The sequence below is a fragment of the Atractosteus spatula genome, chromosome 1 (assembly GCF_055471065.1).
Source record: "Atractosteus spatula isolate fAtrSpa1 chromosome 1, fAtrSpa1.hap1, whole genome shotgun sequence".
Lineage (NCBI taxonomy): Eukaryota > Metazoa > Chordata > Actinopteri > Semionotiformes > Lepisosteidae > Atractosteus > Atractosteus spatula.
Genome location: NC_142706.1, coordinates 12,962,136 through 12,987,710, shown reverse-complemented (window position 1 = coordinate 12,987,710; position 25,575 = coordinate 12,962,136). Strand labels below are relative to the sequence as shown.

Below are 25,575 nucleotides of genomic sequence, written 5' to 3'. Positions count from 1 at the left end.
TTTTCCAGAATATGCATTTTTACTACACTATAAATCAGATATGGACGGAAAATCAGTTTGGATTCACAAATTCAACATCGGAACAGAACCCAGGTGGCTCAGGACATCTGGCTGGCATACAGAATTGAGTGTTCAGGCATATTGTAGTGTTCAGAGAAACACTAAACATCTTACCACTACTATTAACAAAAACGACTGTCCTCATTCATGAACATAGTTTCCAAAAAGATTTCAATCCCTGCTGAAGACTTCAGAAATCCAACAGAATAACAGAAATTCACAAGACATGATGCTGGGTGAAATTTCTGTTCACTTCCATAACTGTAATACAATATCAATCCTTTTCCTAAAGTATTCTCTATATATTGGCAAGAAATGCAAAAAAAAAACTTCAGCGTAACTCTGCAATATCCTTTCTCAAATTAAAAGTTACTTTTTGCATCGTACCAACAATCATTTATTAATACTGTCAAAGTTTACAAAGCCACATAAATAAAATAAAATACAGTATATAAAATACAAAAGAAAAAACCAAACATGACACGTTAACAGCGGTGAACCCATGGAAATGAATTTTGACACTAGCAACAATTAATTGTCCCCTGAGATTACAGAAATGTTCAATCCTGGTATGCAAGTTTACGTCAGTTGCTAGCACACATGTACATTGTGCATGGATAACTAGAAGGCACATAACAGTAAGGCAGTGTCAAACTCATGACAAAACACTGCACTCTCGTAGTGTCAGCTGAAGATAAATAGGAAGGAAATGCTAACAAAATAGGAAGTTAATGGACAGGTCCTAAAAATAAGTTTTAATGGCAGTGTAATAAACATCAGAAGAGTTAAGGCCAATTTATGCATGTAACCCAGAAACCGACTGAATTCAGTAAGACCTGAACAACCACACAGGTTTACATTGCTAGTATTATCATCAATATTATCTTTAAATATGCTAGATTACTATGCTCTGGCTAACAATGATCAGTCTATCATATTAAAATGAGGCTTGTCAAAGATTTTCGGCACATTATAAATGTATGGTACAAGAATATACAGGGATGATATCAATTATCCAGAAAACATCCAAGCATTCTAGGCAATACCTTTGGCATTAGGGTTAGTATATATTTTAACAATCACCGAGTACACTTAATACAGTACAAAAAAGCTAAAATAATGGACAGTTGACAGACAAAACTATACCGACACATAGATAATGTACAAAGGCCATAATTTATAAACTTCAAACTTGACAAAGCTTGTTTTCATTTTTTTTTAAACGTTCCAAGTTTTTTTCTTTTTTTTTCCCCCCCCCGTGTACACATCTCAAGCACAAGTGCAAAACGAAACCGCAAAGGGGAAGAGGAGGAGGAGGAAACAAACGAACACGAATCATTTCAAGTTTGCCATTCCGTGGGTTGTGCAAGTCAATAATGCTACAGACTCGTAAGACGCGCTGCCCCGACAGCGTTCCTCTCAGGAGAACCCCTCCCCCCCCGCGCGGAACCTGCCGGAGAAACGCCGACTCTCTCTCGTGGTGGTGGTGGTGGTGGGGGCGGACTCACTCGCTGTCCGTCTCCAGATCGGAGTCCGACCACTCCACTGGGGCCAGCAGCCCCCGGCGCTGGGCGTACTCGATGATGGCCATGTAACAGAAATAATACTGGTCCCAGGTCTGGATGCTGAAGGCCCGCTGAGTCCGCATTCGCCTCACCGTCTGGTTCACATCCACCGTACCGATATCCTCCAGCCTCGAGAGGCAGATGTCAAGAGTGCAAAACGTACCTGGAAAGAGAGAGAGAAAAGAAAAGAAAGAGAGAAAAATTAAATACAAGATAGGGCCAAATACATCTAAAGAACAGAATGAGACTGCTCTGTATCTCCAAGTCGTTACTTTACCTAAACTTGTTTTTTTTCCCTCTGCGCAGGTATTTGAGATGGCCGTTTTAGAAACGGTGTCTGAAAAGAATTCCTCAAGCTGGCTACCACAACTGAAGGGCACTGCTTGCACCCCGACTTTCCTGACGGGGTGTACTGTGGAAAAGGATGCCTCTTTCGGGGGGGGTAAGGAATACTTTACCTAAAACGCGCACCATGAAAGTGCTTCAACTGCTACCATCTTTCAGAGAGTCTGTCCACTAAAACAAACTGCACTTGCAAATGCCTGTAGGAGCTGTTATTCCCCCATGCATTTAACTTGAAATTTTGGTTATGAAGGCAAGGAGGGGAAAAACAGTGCTAAAAGGAGGTGCAGTTTCTCCATCCCTGTCTGGTTTACTACTTCCAGTTGTTTTTTTATTTTTATTTGACATAAGATAGTGTAAAAGAAATTCATCTGGAAAGTAAGACAGCCAGTTGAACAGACACAACTGTTGGGTTCTGAAATTCAGTTTAAACCCGTCTGACACGGCCGAAAGAAACGGAGAGGCAAGAACCTCGAAAGCAAGTTAAAAAAAAAGTATAAAAGCTGTACGAGGTCTGTCAAGGTCTAGTGTGTACATGTAAGATAAGATCACTTTATACATATACAATTTTCTTGCATTAGGAATTCGTCTTTTCATATACCCCAGCTTGCTCTCCATGAGACACACAGACAGGGAGAGAAGCTTGGGGTCAGAGCGCAGGGTCAGCCATTGTACAGTGCCCCTGGAGCAGCTGGGGTTAAGGGCCTTGCTCAGAGGCCCAACGGAGTAGGATTCCTCTGCTGGCTTGAGACCAGGTCTGTGAAATGACAAGCAGGTCCAGATTGGTGATGGATTCTTTAAAATCCACCAGGGTGTATACAGAGACCGCAAATGTCTGCTGCATGTTTCATAATCATTTAAATTTATGTCCATGAGTGTAAATAAGTGATATTCCTGGGGAAATCCGAAAAGCCTGAGGCTCATACTTCTGGCCTACAGAAGACATCTGCTTTCCTTGGCCTGGGCCGAAAACCAGCAGGCAGAACCATCGGCCTCCAGCGCACGCCCCAGTACCTGTTCTTCCGATTCCCGCGCTGCAGTGGACCACCACCGGTGGGCCTCCCGCTGGCCCGGTCCACTCAGAGCCCAGGGCCTGGACCGCAGCCTCCTGGTGCTGCTTCACCTGGGCCCGGAAATCCAGCATGGCCGAGGCTGACTTGGGAACCCCAAAGTCAGGCCAGCTCATGTACAGATAATGTGCGACATCCCTGCTCTCCTTTGTCTAGACAACCAAAAAAAACAAAACACCATTACTTACCCCACAAATGCTATTTAGAAATGCTCACAGGAAAAATAATGAACAATTCTAGTCACATCTTACTTCTACACAAATGTAGGCACATATATACAAATACAGTATGTATACATCTGTAGTTGCCAGGAACCACACTTATATGCACATGAAAAAACACACATTCAAGCTACTGTTTTAACCAGTTTCCATTTAGCAAAGGGGTGTATGTGACATCTCTAGCACGAGGAACACTCTGAGGACTGTGTCCTTTAAGTCCAGCAGTTTTCTTCAATGTCTCAAACGAGATGGGCATGCATTTTCACATTTTAATTAAATGTTAGGACTGTGTGTGTTAAAGTGACTCAGGGCACCGTAGTCACCCAATGACCTATAATCCAGAGCAATTCTGCTTTTCAAACGTTTGTGTTTATTAAAAGAAAAACCCAAGATTAAAATGTTAGAAAACCAGAGTTAAAGAAGGCAAGTACGTGAAATTTGGAATCTGTGGCAAGCTCATACTGAAAAAGAAAGCCTAGCTCATTTCTAAATTACAGCAGGTCAAAAGGTTCAAGTTTCTTACATACTGAGGAGGTCTGGCAACGTCAAACAAAAATGTGATTTTCCATACTGTTAAAACTAAGATTATGTAATGCCCAGATTTAAGGCTGCAAACACAGCCTGCTTGAAATGTGATTAATGTATCTTTTTTTCCCCCCAAAGCGAAAGCACACAGAACAAGATAATGAATAGTTAGGTATCATCATCTTACCTCCATGTTGTAAACCTCTAAATGGGAAAGCTTGAAGTCTTGAAACATCTTTATGTGAACATTTTTTATTAGGAATTGCCCATACTCCTCCATTTTGCCAGGCTCAAGAGGCCAGTATTGTCCACATTTTACTCTACCCCTTTCCACAACTCTGAAAACAATGGTAGTACATTTTGTGAAATTCTGATTTTGAAACAGCAGCAAAACAGCAAAATATGAAACAAAGAAGGAAAGACCTGAAGTAATTACCTTGTTGTCATTACAATAATTAATACCCTCTGTTCCCATACCATGCGCCAGAAATCGCCAAATGTTTTTGGCAAAGGCCCTAAAGAAATCCACATTAGTAACATGATATATAGCATTGTGGCAAGCCTTCTAACTGGACAGTTTTCTATAAGCAATAAAAATTAAAGAGACAATCAAAAAAAATCCCATACAGTAAATTCCATAATTACTCCACACTGCCATCTGTTTGGCATTGAAGGAAAAGGGTGCAATAATACAAGAAAAAGACTAATATTTACTCTTAAAATCCACAAAGGGTTGTGAACAATTTGGCTCATGCAAAAAAATAGCTCTCTGAAATGTAACCACTTACCCTGTGTTGCTATATAGGCACTTTTCCGCTTATATCCATCCATGAAGCTCGCATTGATGTAATCTGAGGTCTGAGAGGTAATAAATACAGTATATCTGGTTACTGCACAAAGCTAACCAGCTGCATTTCACACTACTTAACACTTCATTCCACTGCAGAAATTCTCCACAATTACTTATTGATGACTAACATGATCAGGATAACAACTGAGGTGTTGGATGTGCTAAAACACTGCACATGGACAAGATGGAATACATTTGGACTAGCCAGCCATGCTTTCAGTGTACAAGTGCTGCACTGAAAACCTATTACCCTGGCTGAATACAATGCATTCAGATTTGAACAGGACACAGAATTCCAGAAATGATGAGCAAAAAATGTTGTTGTTCAGTCCCGTGCAATCTAAAACAGCAGAACGATGATTATTGCAGATTTTGTTTCAGCCAATGCAGGTCCGACAAACCAAACAGGATTAAAAACACTGCGTCGCTGTCGACAGACTACACTGTAGTTACAGGATTAGAATCTGTTAACCCTTCAAAATTCTAAACATTGTTTCACTACATAAACACTTGCATCACCATCTTTTATTGAGATGGTGTCAGCCAAGATTCAAGAATCAAGCTTCTTCCCCAAGGTACAAACAGAATTTCACCCCAGCTGAGAACTACGAATCTTAAACCGGGTACTTGATGGTAGTTCTTCTGTTTACAAGAGGTCTCTTCATTCTATCCAAAAGAATTGCTACCATACAATGGGTTTGTGTGCTGGGACTGGCAGCTGAGATTTAATCTGGTCTGGGCACAAAAATAAAGGCTCCATTTATGCTCAAGAAAACATAAATATCCCTAAAAACGTTAGTTTTTTTATAATGTGGAGACCATAACTGAATGGAGATATGCAGATGCAGTTTAAGAAGTGTTTAAGTCTCTCAGTTTTTAAACTATTTGATCTTTGCACAGCCTGTACTGTATACTTAAAAGCAATGAGTGTGCAACTTTATTGCTATTGAATAATTAAAATTATTTTTATTCTTAAAAAGGTAATCAATCAAGTCAATATTACTTACCTCATCTTCGTCATTCACAGGGCTTAGTTTTACTCTGGAATGATCCAGACACAAGACATCGCTGTACCGATTTCTAATTTGATTATAAGGCTTCCTGAAAACAAACAAAAGCAGGTACTGTGACTTGTATTAGCAGCTGAGATCAGCAGGCAATCTAGAGGGCCAATGCAGTGATGGATACAGCCTGCTGCCGTTTCACACTTGATCAGCAACAGGCTCTTCAATATAGCAGCCTACACCAGGTGCTTCCATGGAGAGACCTAGGAGTTAAAGTGGAAACAGATGTTCTTCTGCTTCGTCAGTACAGTTCTTCCAAATCCTGCAGTTTCTAAAAATCTGAAACATTTCAAATTGGACAGCAGAGTCAATTTGTTCAGTACCGACCCTTGGAAGATGCCTCCATCGGAATTGGAATTTTGTAGAACTCTAGACAATGACCCATTTCTACACTCTATCACTTGGCTCTACAGACGGATTCAATATCATCTCACCCCCTGTTGAAATAGAATGTGTTTATGCTGGCAAGATTCTTGTTCTCATCAGATTCAGGATCTCACTGCTGCCAAGATGTCTTTGTTATTAAATGCTGTATTTCCTTACTCTTGACAGCAAGCCTGACTTTTTTTTTTATTATACAACCAGTGACGGTCATATGGGTTTTCATTTTCCACAGGTAAAATAAGCAAAAATGCAATAGTTATAACAACTTGTTATATTATAGCAAATGTCAAAGTGAGTCCGGCTGCCCCAAGATTCTACAAATATGATATGCTAGATAGATATTTACAAAAATGTTAACAAATCAGTTATTTGTGATTGTGATCAAGTCTATGACAGCAGGGCCTTCACACAACAAGATTATATGCAGTAATAATAATTAAAAATAAGTTAATCATTTTCTTGAACAAGCCCTGATCACAACTAGATTGTCTCGAGAGAATAGTGTAGTATCTAAATACAGATTTTACAAATTTATGCAAAAGATTTTACATTTGTAGAGGGAACTACAAAGAGGTGCACTGAACTCTGAGAGAAGGCTTTTCAGCTGGGAAAGCAGGATGAGTTCATGGACCAATTAACTACCAAATAGGTTCAATGGGCTTCATTTGTTAACTGTGTACACGCTGAGGCTTTAACATTGTTCAAGTTTTACAGCTTGACACTCACTGCCATTTTAGGGAAACTCACAGAAATATGACTCTACTGCTATGATCCTCGACTTTAAACACATTCCGAATCTTACTGTGAACTTTGAAGGAACTAAAACAATTGGGTAAATGGACACTCATTCAATCTGTATCCTCCGTTCCCAAAGAAAACAGGCTTTCAAGCCAAAAGTCATTCATCTGGAGGAAAAGCTGCCAACACCTGTGCCTGAGCTGTCAGCAGCAGACAGTACTGTCAAACCCTGCTCCGCAGGGCATGCTGGGAAGGATGCCTCCCACCCCCTGACGCGATTCCTTACTTTGAGTAGTCGAAGGTGCCGGACGGGGGCTCTTTCCTGATCTCCTCGTACTCCTGATAGATGCCCTTCTTTTTTTTCCTTTTGACATGCAGCACTAGCTCCTGGACGGACATCCCTCCTCCTTCCGGCACGTGGATAGACAGCTCGGCCGCGGTGGGCAGAGGCCGCGACTTCTGCGGCAAGGGGGGCACGTGCGCCTCCTCGGCGGCGTGCTTGTGCAAGGGCGTGTCCGGGGGCGTCTCCGACTGTGGGGGGGGCCTCCGCCCGTTGGCGTTGGCCGCGCGGTCCCTGCTGTCGCCCCCCTGGACGTTCGCGCACAGCGCTGAACCGTTCCAGTGCTGGCAGTTGCCCTGGGCGCTGGGGTCCGCCTGGAAGTTGCTAGTCCGATTCTCGTGGTAGTGATTGTGCAGGTGCGCGGTGTTGTCGGTCAGGGCATGCGGCGCGCAGTTGGAGTTCAGTCCGTCGCTGTTGTTGGGCGTCTGTTCCAAGGAGAAGGAGTGTAGGAGATTGCCCATGCAGTCCCCCTTCTGCTGGCTCTGGCTGGAGTTCACACAAGCTTGGATCCAGGCGACGTGGCTGTATTGGGAAGAGCCTCCTAGATGCTCTGGCAGTGATTCCATGGGGATGTGGCTGGCCAGCTCATGGGCCTTCACAGTGCATACCTTCAAACAGATAAAGAACAAAGACTGACAACACTGCCTCAACCTCTCCTTATTCTACCACACATCTAAATCTCAACAGCTATTCTAACGAAATAGACATGAGCCAGGTTTATAGTATGTTTTTAATCCTTATTAATTGTGTGACCAGGAGAAGCCTACTGCTTACTTAGTTTAATAGTAAACCAAACTTAAAAGGCCATTTATGTCTATTATTCATGTCTATTTTTTCAGGCACGCAGTCTCAGACTTGAACTCCTCGGAATCCGAGTTAAAGTAAAGTGCCTTGCCTTTTTATTTTGTCATTACTTGGCTATTCTGTGTCTAGAAACGGGCCAAATCACGTGGAGCTACAAAAAATAGTTGTTCACCAGGAGCTTCACAGACCATTCTGAGATACTGGAAGTCGCTCCATCCAGCACAATTTTCATAACACCAGTCTCCATTCAGCTGCCACCTGTGTGTCAGGCTAGTGACTGCCTGCACAAATACTCATGATACAAAAGACCTTCTGGCAGAGAACTCTGACTCAGGAGTTCAAAAGTGCATAAAGATGTGAAACGCCGGATTACACGGCTTTGGAATTTTTCCAAACAAGATTTCACAGCACCCTGAACCACTAAGGAATGCTGACACAAGGAAGGGGGGAAAATTCTCCCACAGTAAAATGGTAACAAGGGGTCAGTGGCTGAGAAAGATTCATAGGAAATGCAAACTACAGGTGCACAAAACTGATTTCATCTGACATCAGTAAAGAATTCAGTTTTCTACTGAAAAACATGGGAAGCAATTAACAAATCTGCTTTCTTTCACGTGTCTGACTTCAGTTTTAAAAACAGAGATGGAAAAGCCCCCGTGACTTGTGTGTCAAATTGAAGACAATCGATAAAAGAGAAAGTGACAAAACCATGAAAGCTGTAGTCTTTTGCCAACAGCTTTTTTCTATATTTGAATGATTTGAGCCTCATATACGGATGAAAAAAAGTTTGAAATAATTTAAACTATGGAAATACTAAAAGGAAAACAAAGTATTCCGTCAATTTATAAAATCAGAAATTCTCATATTCCACATGAACATCGATCTTCGAAAGTACAGGACTGTTTATGCGACGTGTAAAATGAGCTTTCAATTGAATACACCAAGTTGTATTTTTAATTTAATTTGGCAAATGGACTGTCTTCACAAGCTTGCTTACCGTCTATCCAATCGATGATACTGTGAGAGGTTGTTTAAGAATTCAATGGAACATTTTTCCTCTGGGTCATGTAAGATGGTCTGTACATATGGTGTATAGTCACTGGCAGTGGATTAAAACAACACAGCCTATGTTTATTTACTCCAATTAACCTTTACCACAGATATATTATTCACTGGCCTGAAGAAAGCAACATAATATTACATACTAATATGATTTACGGGATTTCACTTTCTCATGTGGAGCAGAATTAAACGTCTTTAGACGTGTTGATTCACATGGTGAAAGATGTCATAGCTAATTAATGTGCATGTGTCCCATAATTCACATTACTGTTTTGCTTTGGGATACCATAACCCTGAATGGCTCCTTATTAAAACAAAGTCCTTTTTACCAGTCAAAATATTGCTATACAACGCTGATGAGCTTTATTAAGAGTGAAAGAATAGTTTTTTTGTTGCCTGCTCCTGAAATTAAAATGGGTCACAGAAAATTAATTTACAATCCTTAGACACAGTAACCATACATGTTTTTTCTTAATGTGATATTTCATTTTGAACTATTTTTAGCTATCCTTAAATACTGCTGTCATTCTGAATAGCAATAAGCAAAAGAGTGAAAACAGGGAAGCACTCAATGCTGGAAGACATAAACATATCGGTGGCCACACATATCTAGTCCACTGTTCCTGTTTCAAAACAGTGAACGAGATGGCATTGTCTGGCTTTCTTGGTATCAGGAAGGTAAAAAATGATACCGAGAGGCATAGTACTGTACCCACAACAAATACTGAACACGTCTGAACAGGAAGACTTGCTACATTCTAATTTTTTCCATTTCCACAACAACTGCACCATAGCTTTTGGTGGTCCATGTTAAGTTACAGGCTTACTGCCTGTCTGCTAATATTAGGCACCTTGCATGATTTAAAAGGCTCAATTCAAGGACGGGATTAGGAAAGGGAATGAAGTGGAAGTGGAAATTGTATGGAACAGACAGGTTTTAGAAATACTTAATGGAGCCTGGGATAATGAAATAGGATACCCTTTCACGTAGCTTCTCCCTCACAAACAGCCTGAGAACTGCGAAGGGTGCGCGGAACCACAGCGGAGAGGAGACGATGAACACACACTTGAGCCGGGCTGGAAATGCACCCTAGTGAAGGAAAAATACATGAAAGACCTCTTCATAGGAATATTACAGAGAAACATGCACACGCATCCACTGGGGAAATTAACAGAGGGGATAGGAATGTGGCAACCCCCATGAGGGTAACATTTTACATATCGAGGAGTGTAAAATACCCGTGAACCAGCACATAGTTCTTTATAACAATATAAACTGGCAATAAGATGTTAAAGATAATAGATTTACATTTAAAAACAATTCAATATCTAATATGAAAGACCATTTCTAAACAATTTCCTATGACTGCTATGTCAAATGCACTACAGGGCAGCACTTGGTAAGACTGCAGTGATCATGTTTACGCTATTTTTAACAAAAAGATCTTTCAAGATGATACAGTCAAAACTCCCAGTTTAGCAGTACAACAACGTAATGCCCCACTATGCAGGAAGTACGATTATTATATAAAAATGACAGCTGAAAACACTCCTTCAACAAATGCTGAACATTAGGAAAGAGGAATTGGACTGCACTGCTAACTTCTCACCAATTCAATTCACTGTATGAGGTCAAGTGTGGCTACTGTTACTAGATTCTACCAAACAATTCTGTGGCCTAAGCAAAAGCAATGAATAGGTTTTAAAACACTGAAGTATTCACTATTTTCTTGTGAAAGTGCAGCAACCTTCCCCATGTGTGCGTGAACTGTTTTAACGCATTTTACGCTCATGTCTCATATGCCGTTGCACATAAAGAGACTTCCTCATTTTTACTATTCAATAATATGCATCCCACAGGTTTATGCTTTCAATCGGCAATTTTTGAGCATCCACGATTGTTCAATGACAAATACAAACCCACCGTCCAAAACTGACTCCTTCCAAATGAGAGAAGTGTGTGAAACTCCACTACCAGAGCAAGAACAGTTTCATATGAGAGGAGGCACTCTTGCTTGTTTCAGATTTATTCATGAACTGATCGCAGGATCTCTTTTAGCCATTTCTTGAATGAAGCCAGGGGATCAGCTTCAACAACATGGCTGGGGAACTTGTTGCAGAATTAAGTAGCCTTCGGGCAAACAAGTTCCCCCCGACCTCGATTTTAAATGCACATCCATGCAGTTTCTTGCTTTGTCCTCTGGTTCGTGTTGCACCAACATTCCTGAAGAAACCCGCTGGGTTCACATTGTCAATGCCCTTGAGGTTTTTGAATAGTTCAGATGCTATCAGATGCGCTTGTATTCTCCTTTGTTCAAGACTAATAAGGTTCATTTCCTTCAGTGTATCAATGCAGGACATTTCTTTAAGTCCCTGAGTGGATCTGGTTGCTCTTTGGATTGATTCCAGAGCAGTGATATCTGCGATATAAATACAGTTTTGTAACTAACATCCCTTGATTCAATGTTTGGGAACGGAGAGCAATGGATAAATGTCTAATTCAGGGATGATGTGGATCCACATTTATCAAAATTATTCACCTCCCTTGGATGTTTTCACACATTACTGTATCTATATGTGATTACCATTCATCAACACAAACACTCTATAATGACAAAGTGAAAACACATTCTCTTCCCAGAGATGGGTATTTTTATCCTGAAACCGTGTGAAACACCCTAGTTGCACAGTTCGTTCAACAAACTGTGACTTCTCAAGACAACTGGTTGCATCAGAGCCTATTTACTGTGGGTGTGTCATAGTAAAAGCGGGAGAATATTTACTCAATTATTTTCCATTTTATATTTATAACTAATTTAAGAGGACCTGTAGGCTTTTGTTTTCACTTTGACAATTTATGGAGTGTTTTCTATCAAACAATGACAAAAAAAAACCCCAGTGAAATACATGACAATAACAATGGCAATCAAAAGTACAGTATTTACCTCCCTTTGGACATTTTTACATTTTATTGACATAATGTATTTAACTGTACATAGGAGATATTCTGAAACCAACGACTACTGTGGCCATGTTCTGCTATCTGAATAACCCAGACCTGGACAGATATTTCTTTTTTGTCTTCAAGCCTCTTAATGCCAGTTTGTAAATTAAAGATATTGGTTTGTTTTATGCTGATTTTTAGGATGTCGGTTTAAATGCTCTTTGGATACTTTACAAATTTTCTTTTCTTCCTTGATTTAACTGCTCCTTGACTTTTTTTATAAAATAATCCTCTTCAGAACAGGATATCCTATTGTCCTTAGTCACAAGCTTTATACTCTCCTTCATTTACTGTGATACAGTCACTAGTAACCATACCCATGTTTGACCATTAAAACAAATAGTGCACTATTTGAGAGCATTGGATTAGAACAACATTTATAATATACCTTTATTACTTAAGAACCAAATGCTAAACATTCTTAAAAAGTAAGCCTATCCTTCCAAGCTCACCCACTTTGCACAGCTTATCAAAAAAAGCTAACACGAGAGCAAAATAAAAAACAGAAGACAGACAAATACTGTATACAGTACAGCAGACAACAAAACAACACACACAGTAATGAAGTATGGGATTAAAAATGGCCCTTCAAATCAGTCCTCTACTAAAAACATCTAAGAAAAAGCTTTCTCAAGGTTGGAAAAAAAAAAACAGAGGATGGCAGTCATGTAAACTTAGGATTCATTTTAAAACACTGACTCAAAGCTGTCCAATGAAACCAAAGCAGACAAATTATAAGCAATGCGTTTCCTCTTTAACAGACAAGGATGAGAAATTCACACTATTCTTAAGAAAAAATTACCTTCAGAAGATTCAAAATTTTCACACACAGCTCGTAATCAAAGTTTCCATATGTCGAATGGGTCATGTCATAGATGAATATCAGACCCGCTCGCTGTGTCTGTATACTGGGAAAAAGGGGAAAGAACATTATAATGCAGATACAACAAACACGAGACTTTCAAATCGCAACATCAGATGATGGCACCCGCTGACAAAGGTTAACTTAATAATAATCTTATTTTAGTGATTTGTTTTTATTATTAAAATACCAAAAGAATAGTCTTAACATCTTGAGGTTAAGAGAACTGGCCTTAAATGGCTAAAAAAACATCACTACATTTTCACTGCAAAACGATAGTGGATCTTGCAACCAGCAAGATCAAATGTTTGATAACCAGGCCTACAAATGACTGCAAAGACTTTCATCTGCCAATCCCACACACAATGAATAGGTTTACACTTGTTGGCACATATGGAGGCTCTGGCATTCCATCTAACAGTTAAGTCTCTCTAAATGGAGGGAAAACCTGCTCTCTTAAAGCTAAGGTTCCCACCTGCATGGGTACAGTACCAATACAGACGCACCCAGTACACTACCTCCATATTTACCCACAGCCTCAGTGCTGCAGATCAAGCACCTGATGATGCATTCTTTGCAAATTCAGTGAAAACAAAATACGCAAAGCAGCAAGCAACCACGGACTTCTGCAGCACTGTACGAGCGAAAAATATTTCACGACGCTCCTCATGATACCTTTCAATAGCTCTGTCCAGCTGGTAGATAATGGCCTGCAGCACAGCTTTGTGTGTAGTGATGTCTGGTCTGTGGAGACGGGCAGTGAACAAGGCAAGCGCTGCTCCTTTTGCATCTCTCCCAGGCTAACACAGACATTAAAAGGCTCAATAACAGTGACACACAGCACAATCAGATCGAACGCATTCACCATATTCTAAAGAAATGACACGAGAATGTTAAAAGCACTAGACATGCCAGCAGATACATAACAAAAATCACCTGAAGACAAACCACGTCGTTAAAATTCACCAGAGCAACAAAGCCATTAACATCTTGCCTCAATACAGTACTGTGAATCGGAGCACAAACTGCTTTGGAAGCTGAGACTATGGTACCAGTTTATCTAGCTGAGAGTTTAAAACTAAGATATATTAAATACATAAGATAATATGGGCTACCTACTTCTACTGCTTCTTAAATCAGATAGCCTTCACTTCTTTTTCTAAACCTTTCACAGCTGTGGTCTTAGCTATTTTACAATTTTCTACATAAGAGTATCAAATACATCTTTTCTTTTTTATCGTTTGGTGATAAAACTCTTGCTTTTAACTTTCACCTAATGAGACTATTCCCTGTTGCTCCGATGACAAAAGCCCTTTATTCTTGAGAAAGATTTCTGGCACACACACGAGGCAGACAGAATTTCAGAACCTAGTTAAGGCTTAAGATAAGCATTATATCCAACAGATTTAGAGGTTCTTGCATGAAGTTACATGTTTAATTTACAGAAAAGCTGGAAAAAAAAAACTTGTGACATTTGGGTCAAGTCCCATCTGACTTCCTTCTACTGAAGTTCTAGTAACCTAAGAAATATGCAACATTCTTTTTTTATTGCCTTTGAGCACAAGACAACCTGAAAAGGGTGCATACATTTTTAGTAACACCCCCCACCAACATTTCTTTTGATTAGTGCATTTCTTCCAAAAAAGGTTTTGTGAATTATTTGTCTTTTCTTTCTCTGAAAGATCTGATAGTTGCATAAAAGTGATTTCATACTGTTCACCTGCATGTCTTTTAAATACAAGAAACTGCAAGTCTTTTAAACAACTTACTTTTCCTACAACACATAATTAAATATTCAGGCTGATGATAGGTAGCACTGAATCAGGAGCAGTTCTAACTACTGAAAACAGCAGTATCATGAAGGCAACCCCCATTTCCAACTGGTACTAAAAGCAAACCCTGCAAATGAAGTCAGTTATTTTCAGGGGCATGAAAAATGACTGGTTCAAAAACTAAAAAAACGAATCAGAGAGACATAAGCAAAACTTTGCGAACCTTTGGAAATCACATCACATACATTCAAAATGACTGCAACAGGACACTGAAAATGATTTCAAGCACGTATGTCAAGGTTGAAGGTTTTCTATACTATCATGTTTTTAAAACTTCCATTACAACTCTAAGCAATAGGTTTGCACAAAACCCTTCCTTATCCACACATACTGCTCCATGCTTCCTTTTAAAATGCAATGAGCACTCAATGCGACTTCATTAAATCCCAATTAGCCAAAATGTATTAGAGCAGTTTGGTTTCCTCCACCTGACAAGTTGCTGGGAGACACCCTGGGGTGGAGTGGCTGAGCCTGGAACCGAGAGCTGCTGTCTATTCCGGGTGAGAGAGAAGAAATTAGAAACTTTTCCAAGTGAGAGGCCTTAAGTAGCGAGTGGAGGATTATTCACGGCCGAATAGCTCTGGTGGCTAGATAGTACTAACCTGACTAAAAGATTCAAAGTTTTGCTCTCCACACATCAGGTCTTGCAGTATTCTCATACTAAAGCATTAATTGCTCTCACAGCACAGGAAGTTTTCATCTTTAACCAGAACTGTTTATAATATCGGCTGTGATTATTTCCAACTACGTACACCTCTCTTCTGCTGAAAAGAATCTCGGCAAATACAAACACAGCCATTTACAAACACACATGTATCGGTTAGCAAACTGCTGCACTGTCGTGGGCTCTGAGACTAGGGATTAGTGTCACCTGTGAACTCCGCTTGAGGGACTGATGAGGTAAAACCTTCACCGCCTGCGATATTAAATTAGAACATGAAGTGGAAATGATTTAAGAGGCAGATTGTGTTTTTTTTTACTGGGAAGCAGAATTGGGCAAAGGTATGTTTATAGGGAATTCACGTGAAAAAAAACACAGAACACCATTAGTAAAGGATAATAATGTTCATCCCTGAGCTACTTTTACTGCAGCCAAATGGTAAATGCCTTTCCAGTTGCTTATTCATTTATCTTGTTCCAAACCATGACATTCACCTGTATTACTCATCCAGGAAGATTCAGACAGAAAATGTATTAACATTTTTTGAAACGTTTAAGTAACAACAGTAATGAAACAGAAGAATCATACTTACTAGGACTGTAAATTTCCCACTCAGGAGCTCGGATCGAAGCGGCTCCTCATCAGGGTTGATGTTGTAAATTCCTTCTTTTAATCTTGTGTTCTGAGCAGGAAAACAAGGGCAACATTTTATGAATGACCTGCAAAACTGGTCACACATTTACAAATAAGTTCTTTGTAACTTATTCAATAAAACCGTTTGTGTTCAGATTAAAGAAGGGTATCATCTCCCTCATTGTGCCCCATTTAAAGTGCATGATCACCAGTCGATAATAAAATGAGAAACCACAGATTCACAAAAACATTAAGGGAGAGAAGGCAAACACACAAGCATTATTCAGTTAAGACTGGGAAAGAGATTGAGGCATTTTAAGGTAAAAACCAAGTACACTGCTTTATTCCGTTGACTAACTGGGATTAAAATAAGAACAGAATGAGCTGCTCATAAGTGTCTAATCCTATTTATGGCTTCTATCATTAGTGCTGGCTTAACTGAATACCTAGCTGAGCTTTATGTTAAAGAGGATATATAACAATGTTAATTGTATACTATAAAAACACAAGTGTGAGTGTCAAGACTATTTACAATTAACCAATACTTAAATTTAACACAGGTCAATGACTACCTTAAATAAAGAATATGCATCAAGAAATGTGGGAAAAACAGTGAAAACCTGAGTTATACCTAAGTAAGAAAAGCATCCTTACTTTATAGGCCTGAAATAAATCAATGGCTCGAGAGACATCAAACTTTCTTGCCATCAAAAACTTCACAGCAGTGTTATGGGATACCAAGACAACATTGGGTTGCTCTCTGTTTTTCAGTTCCGTGAAAAACTCTTCCAGAGCCTGTAACAAAAAGAATGAAGCGATTAACTTTTTACTTTGAGCTCGTCTGTTAATTGAAGTGGGTCAGCTCCAAAGTCACTGATGCGTAATGAAGCAGCAGTATAGGTTTTGCACAAGTACCTCACTTCGTTTCTGTTTTTGAAACGGTGAACAAAGAGTTTTTTTGATAGAGTCGTATTATTCCTTCGGATAAAAGAAACAAAACAAAACACTGAGCTCAAGTAAAACTCAAGGTAATCAGTGTTTGGCAGTGAAACTGAGCTGGGAGTAGCCAGAACCAGCTGAAACACAACTGGGCCCCACCTGAGTAATGAGGAGTCTCTGGTCGCCATCAGTATAACTGAAGGCTGCCCATCGTGAAAAATGTAGTCCGAAGACATTTTCTTCTTTAACAATTTGCACACTAGGCCAGAGAAACAAGGAAACTAACTCCATGAGGGACAGCCCACAGCCTGGATGGCCACTGCCCAGGCCCAGTGTGTGTGGGGGTAGATTTGGACCGTTTACTATAAGAACTCAACAAGTACCACAAACAGTGGATATCCAGATTACTAACATTTAATTTGATATAGTAACCTACAGTATATAACATATCAGAAGCCACAGGTTGTAGACACATGGTAATTTTATCGTACAGTATATGCTAACAGCTTTGATACATATTGAAGCATGTGCTCGTGGATTTTACAAAGATAAATTAGACACATAATTGGGTTTCAAAAATAGCCTTCAAACACCTCAAAAACACTGAACTTGTATTACAGTAGCCTAGCCTGAATGATAAATACAGTTCCTTATTGGCAAAGCCAAGTGGGACTACAACGCAAAGTGGGCTAGTTGTAAGTATAGCGGCTGAAAAGCTAACAAATTCAGTATGTAATTTATCTCAGTTTAAAAATTAAATTATGGCTTAGGTCTAGTCCCTAGCTAGATGCAATGAAGGAAAAGCAGTCTATATTCGACAATGAATGGGCTTTTAAAATTCTTTATACCCAAAATTCACATATTAATTAAGTTTTAAAAACTGGCATTCTGATGTGCTGGAGAACAGAGTATTTTAAAAGAAAAAAAATAGGTTATTAAATCTCTGTTGCTCATGGAAACAATAAGAGCCTTTATATGTAAACAATAAGCCAACAGTGCTTAAAATTAAGGAAGCTAAAGAAGTTTTTTTTTCCACTAAACCAACTTAAAATGATAACCACTTCCATGTAAGGGAACAACTTATATTCCAAGAAATACTATAACTTAGAATCTGGATTAGATATTTTCCAACACACATTTAATGCTATTAAAAGTCACTTCATTTTTGGCCTGAGAGTCTCAACGCAAACCTTGACAAGAGACCCAGAGAGAATAACAGGTCAATCCCGGAATTAAGGAGAAAAGATTATTCAATCTATTAGAAAGAATATACTGTTGACAAGCACATGTTCTTTACTAGATACTGACTGAAGCCATTAGAGGTCTTATATGAAAGGCCCTCTGAATTTCTCTTACCCACTTCAATATCTTAAACCGTTTAATGTGGGATGTCGTATTTCATCAAAGTATTTATAGGCTTTATAAGCTTCTTGTGCTGGATGACAGTTTATGCTGTAAGCCTTGCTCTCTTTAGGACTTCCCTTACTGCGAGACTGTTTTAGTGTGTTTAAGAAAAGAAAAAGCGAGTGCTTGTCAGGAGTGTTAAAAATAACTCATTCAACAGATCACAACATTCATGAAGATCTGGCATCTTCCATTTCTGCAACACACTCACAAAGAAAAATCGACTCTTTAATTGAACCCGCTGTCCGAGGATACATTGTTACCAGACTCCACAATCTTGTCTAAACACAACAGGTTTTTTTTTTACACGAGGCTTCTTTGCGATTTACTGCGAAGTCAATGGCATCATGTGCAGATTCATTTGCATCTTGCTCCAGTAATCAGTCAGACTCCCTGCTGTCTGCTGGTTCATCGGGCATTCTCGACCAAAGTGGTCTTGGGATTTTTCTTTCGCAGGAACATATTTAAGAACATATTTATCCAGCGACAAAGCACTATAATTTAATTCACTTGTTTTTAATCATGTACTGTAGCTGTCCAGTTTATGTTTAAAGCCAGGCCAACATAGTGAGTCTTCCATGAACTTAAACGACACCCGCCGTCAGCTACAGCCCACAGCTCAGACACCCTCCTTAGCAGTTTTCAGCATTTCATTTCTCTCCCACAGCAAACAGTGCAACTAGGTTAGACTTTATTTTCCCTTATCCTGCTAATTTGAAAAAATGTTAAATTCTAGAAGGACAAAAGACCAAATTGACAAATAAAAGGTATCATGATAAACGCATCACATCTTTTTTTTACCGATCAGTAAACAACTAAAACAATTATACTGTGCCTACATAATAAAGTATTCAACATACTTGGGCAGTAGGATATGGAAATGCCATAGAGCCTACAATGATTACTACAATTACTGCATTTTGGAAGTTAAATGGAGTTGAGATGTCTGGGACTATGGACAAACACCAATTCTAAGCATCAATGCAAAATCATGGCAGAAACAGAACATTCAGGAATTTAACTCTAAGTGTTCCAGGAACCAACACGGGTAAAAAAACTAAACTCAAAAATATGAGAACATTTTGAACATTGAGACCACAAAGATCACCTACAGTAAGCGACCCTCTAGACAGCAAACGGAATTTTAAAAGATCACAGTGTGATGTCCTCCAGCATGTGTCTGAATGTTTATTACCTGCGTCAACATCTTTTTCTGTTTATTTCTGGAGGCCAAAAGCTGTGTACAGTCATTACCAAAAAAAAAAACATTTGTTCTGGAAAAAAACATTGACAAAAACAGCTCTGCCCTACAATGTTTACCAGGGCGATTTCTGATGCAGTACATTAGTCAGTAATGTCAAGTGATAAACTCGTAAAGTGTTCCAAACACATGCTGTTTTGTAACTTTGTAATTTATGTCTCTCCAGATTCCTTATATACTCCCGGAACTTGAAAAAGAAATGCTATTTAAGGAGCTAAGTGAGTAATGACAATCAGAAAAACAAAATTCTTGGACAACTTAAAGCCTTCAAATAAATACATTTGCTACAGTCCATGGGTGAGCGTTCTGCAGGCTTAGCCATGACAGTTCGGTTCATGTGGTAACTGCATCTATATAGCACTTTACAGTATATCTCAAAGGATCAAAGTGCTTTACAAATGGGGAGGCACATATTGGAGCTGCCACTTAAGTGCAATACCAACCTCGGTGAAGTAAGCCAGTCATTCTATGCCAGTAGCCCCAGCACACAGCAGGTCAGAAAATATAAGTGGAGATGTATTGGAAAATGTTTTCGAGTTAATGAATGGGGAACTCTCTGTAGAGTGGAGTTTAGCCAAGCCACCAGGGTTAACATCCACTCCTCTTTTGAACAGTGTCACTGGACTTTTAATTACCACTTAGCCAGGATCTCAGTTCAACACTTGTCCAAGAGATAACATGCCGAGTTACATTACAGGTTTCAAACCTCAGGTTTGAAAAGGTCAGAAGTGTGCCACCTCATGCCCTGCTAGTGTTGCTGTGGTGTATAACAGTTTCAACGATGACCGGCCATCACAAATCTGGATAAGTGGAATTAACAACAAAAGGTTTGGGGGGGATGACAGCAGCCAAGTTCACAATTTAGGACAGCTGAGGCAAACTGATCATTCCTGCTGTAATTTCCTAAATTAAAATATATATAAAGACTATAATTTTCCGATTCACATCTATTTTCTATTCCTCCTCCACCCCATCACTACGTTTGCAGCTGCTCTTTGGTTAACTCCTCACTCTGCATGGGGGTCCCAGGCTTCTTGTCAAAAGCAAAATTTAACACTAAATGTCCAATAAACGTTTTCTTAATACATTTTCTTGGCTGTTTTAAATCCTCGCAAAAGTATTACAAACCAGTCCAACTGATAAACCCCTGCATTCTGACACGTTCAAAAATAACATTTCCGTGATTCAGAAAAGGCACAACCTGGCGAGTTTCGAATCTCCCAGTCTCTAAATCGGGCGAGTAACTGCCATTTCTTAAATACGTCTTCTGTGCAATATTACAGTATCTGACGTCCTCTTTTAAAATGTTTTACGCAGACAGCTTTCACTTGGAAAAAAAAAAACCTGTCTTATTAATAGAGGTGATCTCAAAAAGATAAGATCTTCTGCCATCTCAGCTAGCTTCAACTCACACTTTCTTTTCCAATGATAAGCATGTTAGGTCTAAATACGTCTCTGCACATTTGACCAAAGCTGTGTGGTATATGAAGTATATAGGTGCAGCCATATGAATTATATATGGCCTAATTAGATGCCAACATGCAATAATAATGACACAAATCCCTTGACATGCATGTCCTTCCACCAGGTCAAGATCCCACGGCTCCCTCTTAACCTTTAGAGCTTCACACTAAATTACAGCTTATTTCCGGATGGCCACGAAACGCTGAAATGACAAAATATATATATCGGGCTAATCTAATCTTAAATTTGTGAAGAAAAAGTGGCAAGTAAACCACAGACAATGGCCAAGCCCTGAAATTCAAAACTTTTGTTTCTCCAAAAGTTATACATGCCTTTTACCCGCACTGTGTTTTGAGTCTCACTATTAACATTCTCAAATGAATCCATCTCAAGAAACCAGATCAACGTTACGTTATGGATGATGATTTGGCCAAGGGAGCCCTCTATTCTGACCAGGTGGAAAGACGCACAAAGATCCAGCAGGTAATAAAATGTAAAGGCAGGGGGATGGATCCAGCAAAACTAAAGGTTCAATCCCTGATTAGGTCCTTTCATATACAGGATGATGACTGAATAATAATAATAATAATAATAATAATAATAATAATTAAAAAAACCTTTATTTTATATAGCGCCTTTAAAGGTGGCTTCTCAAAGCGCTTTACAGGATGACAATAACAATAAATAAGAAGAATACACAAGATAAAACACAATAACAATATATAGAGGAGACCGTGGATGGTGGTACTAAGAAAAGCAGAGGAGGTGAAGAATGGAACCAGTTAAGTAAAGGCTTTTCTGAAGAAGAGGGTTTTGAGGCTGGATTTGAAGGAGTTTAGAGAAGGTGACTCTGATATCCTTGGGGAGAGAGTTCCAGAGCTTGGGGGCATAACAGGAGAATGGTCTTTTGCTACAACCTCAGTACTGATTTTCCAAACAATCAAACTGAATATGTGCATGCTGACTATTTTAGTTAATCTCTCGGGAGCTTAGGCCTGACCCACGCTAAACTGGATGTAGGACAAATTTCAGAAAAGCAATGAAAGAATTCACAATTTAGCCAGCAGTCCCCTGAATCTTATTTTACATGGGCCAAACCCCCCTGTGAGAAGGGGCCAGAGCCTTGTTGTGCAGACTAGAGACAGTGCTACAAAAATACAAGCACTGTGGCTTTCATAAAACTAAAGGTGAAAGCCACGCGTTCAGTAAAAGAAACAGGCAAGACGTAAGCCTGGCTTAGACGTGGCTCAAAGTAAACACAAATTAGAAATGGTATGAGATGAATGGGAACACCTACATGCGCTGATAACCGCCCTGTTTCTCAGAAAAGCCTCCCACGTCATAATGGACTTCCCCTTTCCCGTTAACAGGCGCACACTCAGCAGTTTTGCCTGTGCTCAAACATCTGATGCTGGTAATGGGACAGTCACACCTTCCATACAATTAGAGATAACCATACTGTTTTTTGTTTTTATCTCTAAGCTGGGGCCAAACAAATTCTCAGGGATAGGGTTACAGGCCAGAGCAGCTCTCAGAGCAGGCCAATTCTGCCCATTGGAAGTTAGCAGTTCATCGGTGTGATGATCCCATTCAGCTGTTTCTTAAAAGAAGGCCGATGTTGGCTTAAACAACATGGCTGGGTAGCTTGTTCCCTACTCCCACAACTCTTTGGGAAAAGAAATGCCTCGCGCCTTCAGTTTTAAGTGCACTTCCACGTAGTTTCTACCGGCGTTTGCGTTTCCTGTGGGGTACGACTATGGCAGTACCCTTGCAAGTTCTGCAGGCTTCTTTTGGGTCCCTGCTTAGTCTTCTCTGTTCAAGGGTAGAAAGGTTCAGTTCCTTCAGCCTGTCAATATTAGACATTCCTTTAAGCCCCAGAATGTTTCTGGTTGCTCTTGTCCGCACCCCTGTCCAGAGCTGATGTATCATTTCTAAAATGCAGTGACCATAACTGTACATTTTTCACTCGACTTAACATTTGGTTTCCCCTTTTAACTGCTTCCCTGGGACATAAATTACAGCGCCCACTTGTAATGAAATGCCATTCGTTTTGCAGGAAGCTAGTGGCAAACTTTAAAAACAATTATTTTCTTGAAGCAGGCAAAAATTGAATTCAATAACTTGCCATTTTAGCAAAATAAGGAGTCGTTTAATCATCAATACTACTGTATTGGCAGAACCTGAACAAATAATTCCCATTTTAAATTCATAATGCAAATTGACTTTGACTGCCCGCTCTTGGTTCCTAAAACCACTTTGAATAAAAAGTAAAGAATGTTGCATGTTTTTCCCTGTTTCTCAGGGATTTTCCTACAGTTTCGCCCCACTTTCCAAAGGCATGTCTCTTCTGGGAGAAGCACAGGGTTGCTACAAACCTCATGAGGAATAAAAGGATGAATGGAAAACTGGCCTATTCTGTTACCTTCTTTAACATTATGAGAACTTCCAAGTATATTATTGTGTCATACTGGAACTCAGATCACAGTCAGCAGCTATATCACCCTGCAACTCACATCTGGACAGGTGCGAGTCTGGCCAGTACCTGGATGGGAGACCTCCTGGAAAAACTAAGGTTGCTGCTGGAAGAGGTGTTAGTGGGGCCAGCAGGGGGCGCTCATCTTGCGGTCTGTGCGGGTCCTAATGCCCCAGTATAGTGATGGGGACACTATACTGTAAAAAGGCACCTTCTGATGAGACCTAAAACCTAGGTCCTGTCTGTGGGCATTAAAAATCCCAGGTTGTTTCTTGAAGAAGAGTAGGGGTGTCACCCTGGCATCCTGGCCAAATTTCCCATTGGCCCTTACCAATCATGGCCTACTAATAATCCCCATCTATGAATTGGCTTCATCACTCTGTTCTCCTCCCTACTGATAGCTGGAGTGTGGTGAGGTACTGGCGCACTTTGGCTGCCACTGCATCATCCAGGTGGGTGCTGCACATTGGTGGTGGTGGAGGAGAGTCACCATTACCTGTGCTTTGAAAAGTGTGTAAGCTATTATTACTCCTGAGCTCTATAGTTTTACCTCTTTTTTGCATTCCGGTGATACTGCTACTACTCAGAGTAATGGAATTCAAGAATTGACATCAACATTTAGAGCCTTGATAAACATTCAAAAGATGGTCTGGAACCATTTTTCTGGCACCAGAAAAATAAATAACTCTCAGCAGGTACAGTACTATTGAATCGTGTCTGTACCTGTACTGCTGCAAGTGACTATGAAGACCAGCCTCAGGATGTCTGGCACTGCAGGAATTTCTATTTTTTGAAGAGTGCTAATTGCAGCCTGCTGTCAGACACTCCCAATGCAGTACAGTACTTAAATTTTCTAAAGACTGCACCAAAAGTTGCATGTAGCACACCCTACCAAGCTCTGAACATATTTAAATCCTCTACAATACCCACAACAAACATTGCATAAGAAAAACAGTTTTGACACTTGCATGGCAACTTAAATATTAATACCCCAACTTTTAACAATATAACGAAACCTCTTTTCACATACAGTATACAGCAAACCAAATGCACTGTAGCCCTTCATCAGTTCTGTAGTAGCGACGTGTTGATTTTATTTTGACCACATTAAGAAACCAGTTCGAGGGTGTAATTTTGAGGTAGACGGACTTTCGGAATCACGAAATCAGAGTAAGAAGTGTCTCTTTCCACCTCTAGAGATATACAAATATAAAGGCTTTCAAAAATGGGGGCCGGGAAACATTTCCAATAAGTGGGTAATTATGAATGTAGTCAGAAGGAATCCGTATTCACAACACAGCAACATCATTTTCACAGACCGAGTGTCATGTGCAAAATAAGGACATGTGTTTGCACGTCCTGCATATTCTTGATAGTTAAATAAGAAGGAAAAGGAAAACCCCCAAAAAAGAGCCTTAAAGAAAGAATTATCGCAATAGACAAGACTGGGCCTTCTTCACTCCTCCCTCGATCTGTCCCTCCCACCCACTTTTACTATCAAGACATGCTCCAGCTTTTGATAGCTACCCCCCCGATAAATAAGGGATCTGAGCAGCCCCGGCACCATCAACAACACAAGCCACAGTCGTACTACCTGCCGCGGTAATGTCTTCAAAGAACACAAGCGCCATCGGGCAAAAGGTGGGATAAAAGACACCATTACCCCGCTCTTACCAGCTCCTCCTGGGCTGTCAGACCCTCCGCCATCTTGCAGCCTCAGCAACAGCTCTGCGGTGGCGGCTCCGCCCCCCCCAGCCTCGCTCTGAAACCACCAAACCGGGCCCCCGAGCGGCGGGTGCGCGCAGCCGGACAGCGTGCCAGTGCAGACCTCATAAATAATAATTTCTCTACGTGGACCCGGTGTTATATCTTCAATTACGCATAACCCCTGGATTTGACAGATTCTTAAAAAAGACCTTTCATTGGTTTTCAATGAAAAGGTTCGCCCGTGCATTTATTATGCGAGTCGTGTGAGCACAAATGATAAGATACAATAAAAAAAATAAGGCGAGGAAGA

At 40.1% G+C, this 25,575-nt stretch overlaps 1 protein-coding gene across 1 annotated transcript; it reads right to left on the bottom strand.

The window, feature by feature from the left end:
• On the bottom strand, positions 1–25,294 carry ptpn9b (protein tyrosine phosphatase non-receptor type 9b). Its single transcript, XM_088922688.1, has 13 exons — positions 25,233–25,294; positions 16,672–16,812; positions 15,977–16,066; positions 13,567–13,691; positions 12,832–12,937; positions 10,005–10,115; positions 7,106–7,767; positions 5,641–5,734; positions 4,572–4,641; positions 4,220–4,298; positions 3,971–4,121; positions 2,982–3,189; positions 1–1,788 (listed from the first exon to the last, which is right to left on the bottom strand). The coding sequence occupies exons 1-13, from the start codon at positions 25,263–25,265 to the stop codon at positions 1,565–1,567; spliced, it is 2,094 nt and encodes a 697-aa protein (XP_088778814.1). The 5' UTR covers positions 25,266–25,294; the 3' UTR covers positions 1–1,564.
• Between the last annotated feature and the right edge of the window lie 281 nt (positions 25,295–25,575).

Bases quoted from the DNA above. Each gene is read 5' to 3' on its own strand.
- ptpn9b (XM_088922688.1), bottom strand. From the start codon at position 25,265: ATGGCGGAGGGTCTGACAGCCCAGGAGGAGCTG. The intron at 10,116-12,831 runs GTAATTTTTTCT...TTCCTTCACTAG, and splicing joins AAATTTTGAATCTTCTGAAG to GGTGCATTTCCAGCCCGGCT. The intron at 4,299-4,571 runs GTAAGTGGTTAC...GGATTTCTTTAG, and splicing joins TGCCTATATAGCAACACAGG to GGCCTTTGCCAAAAACATTT.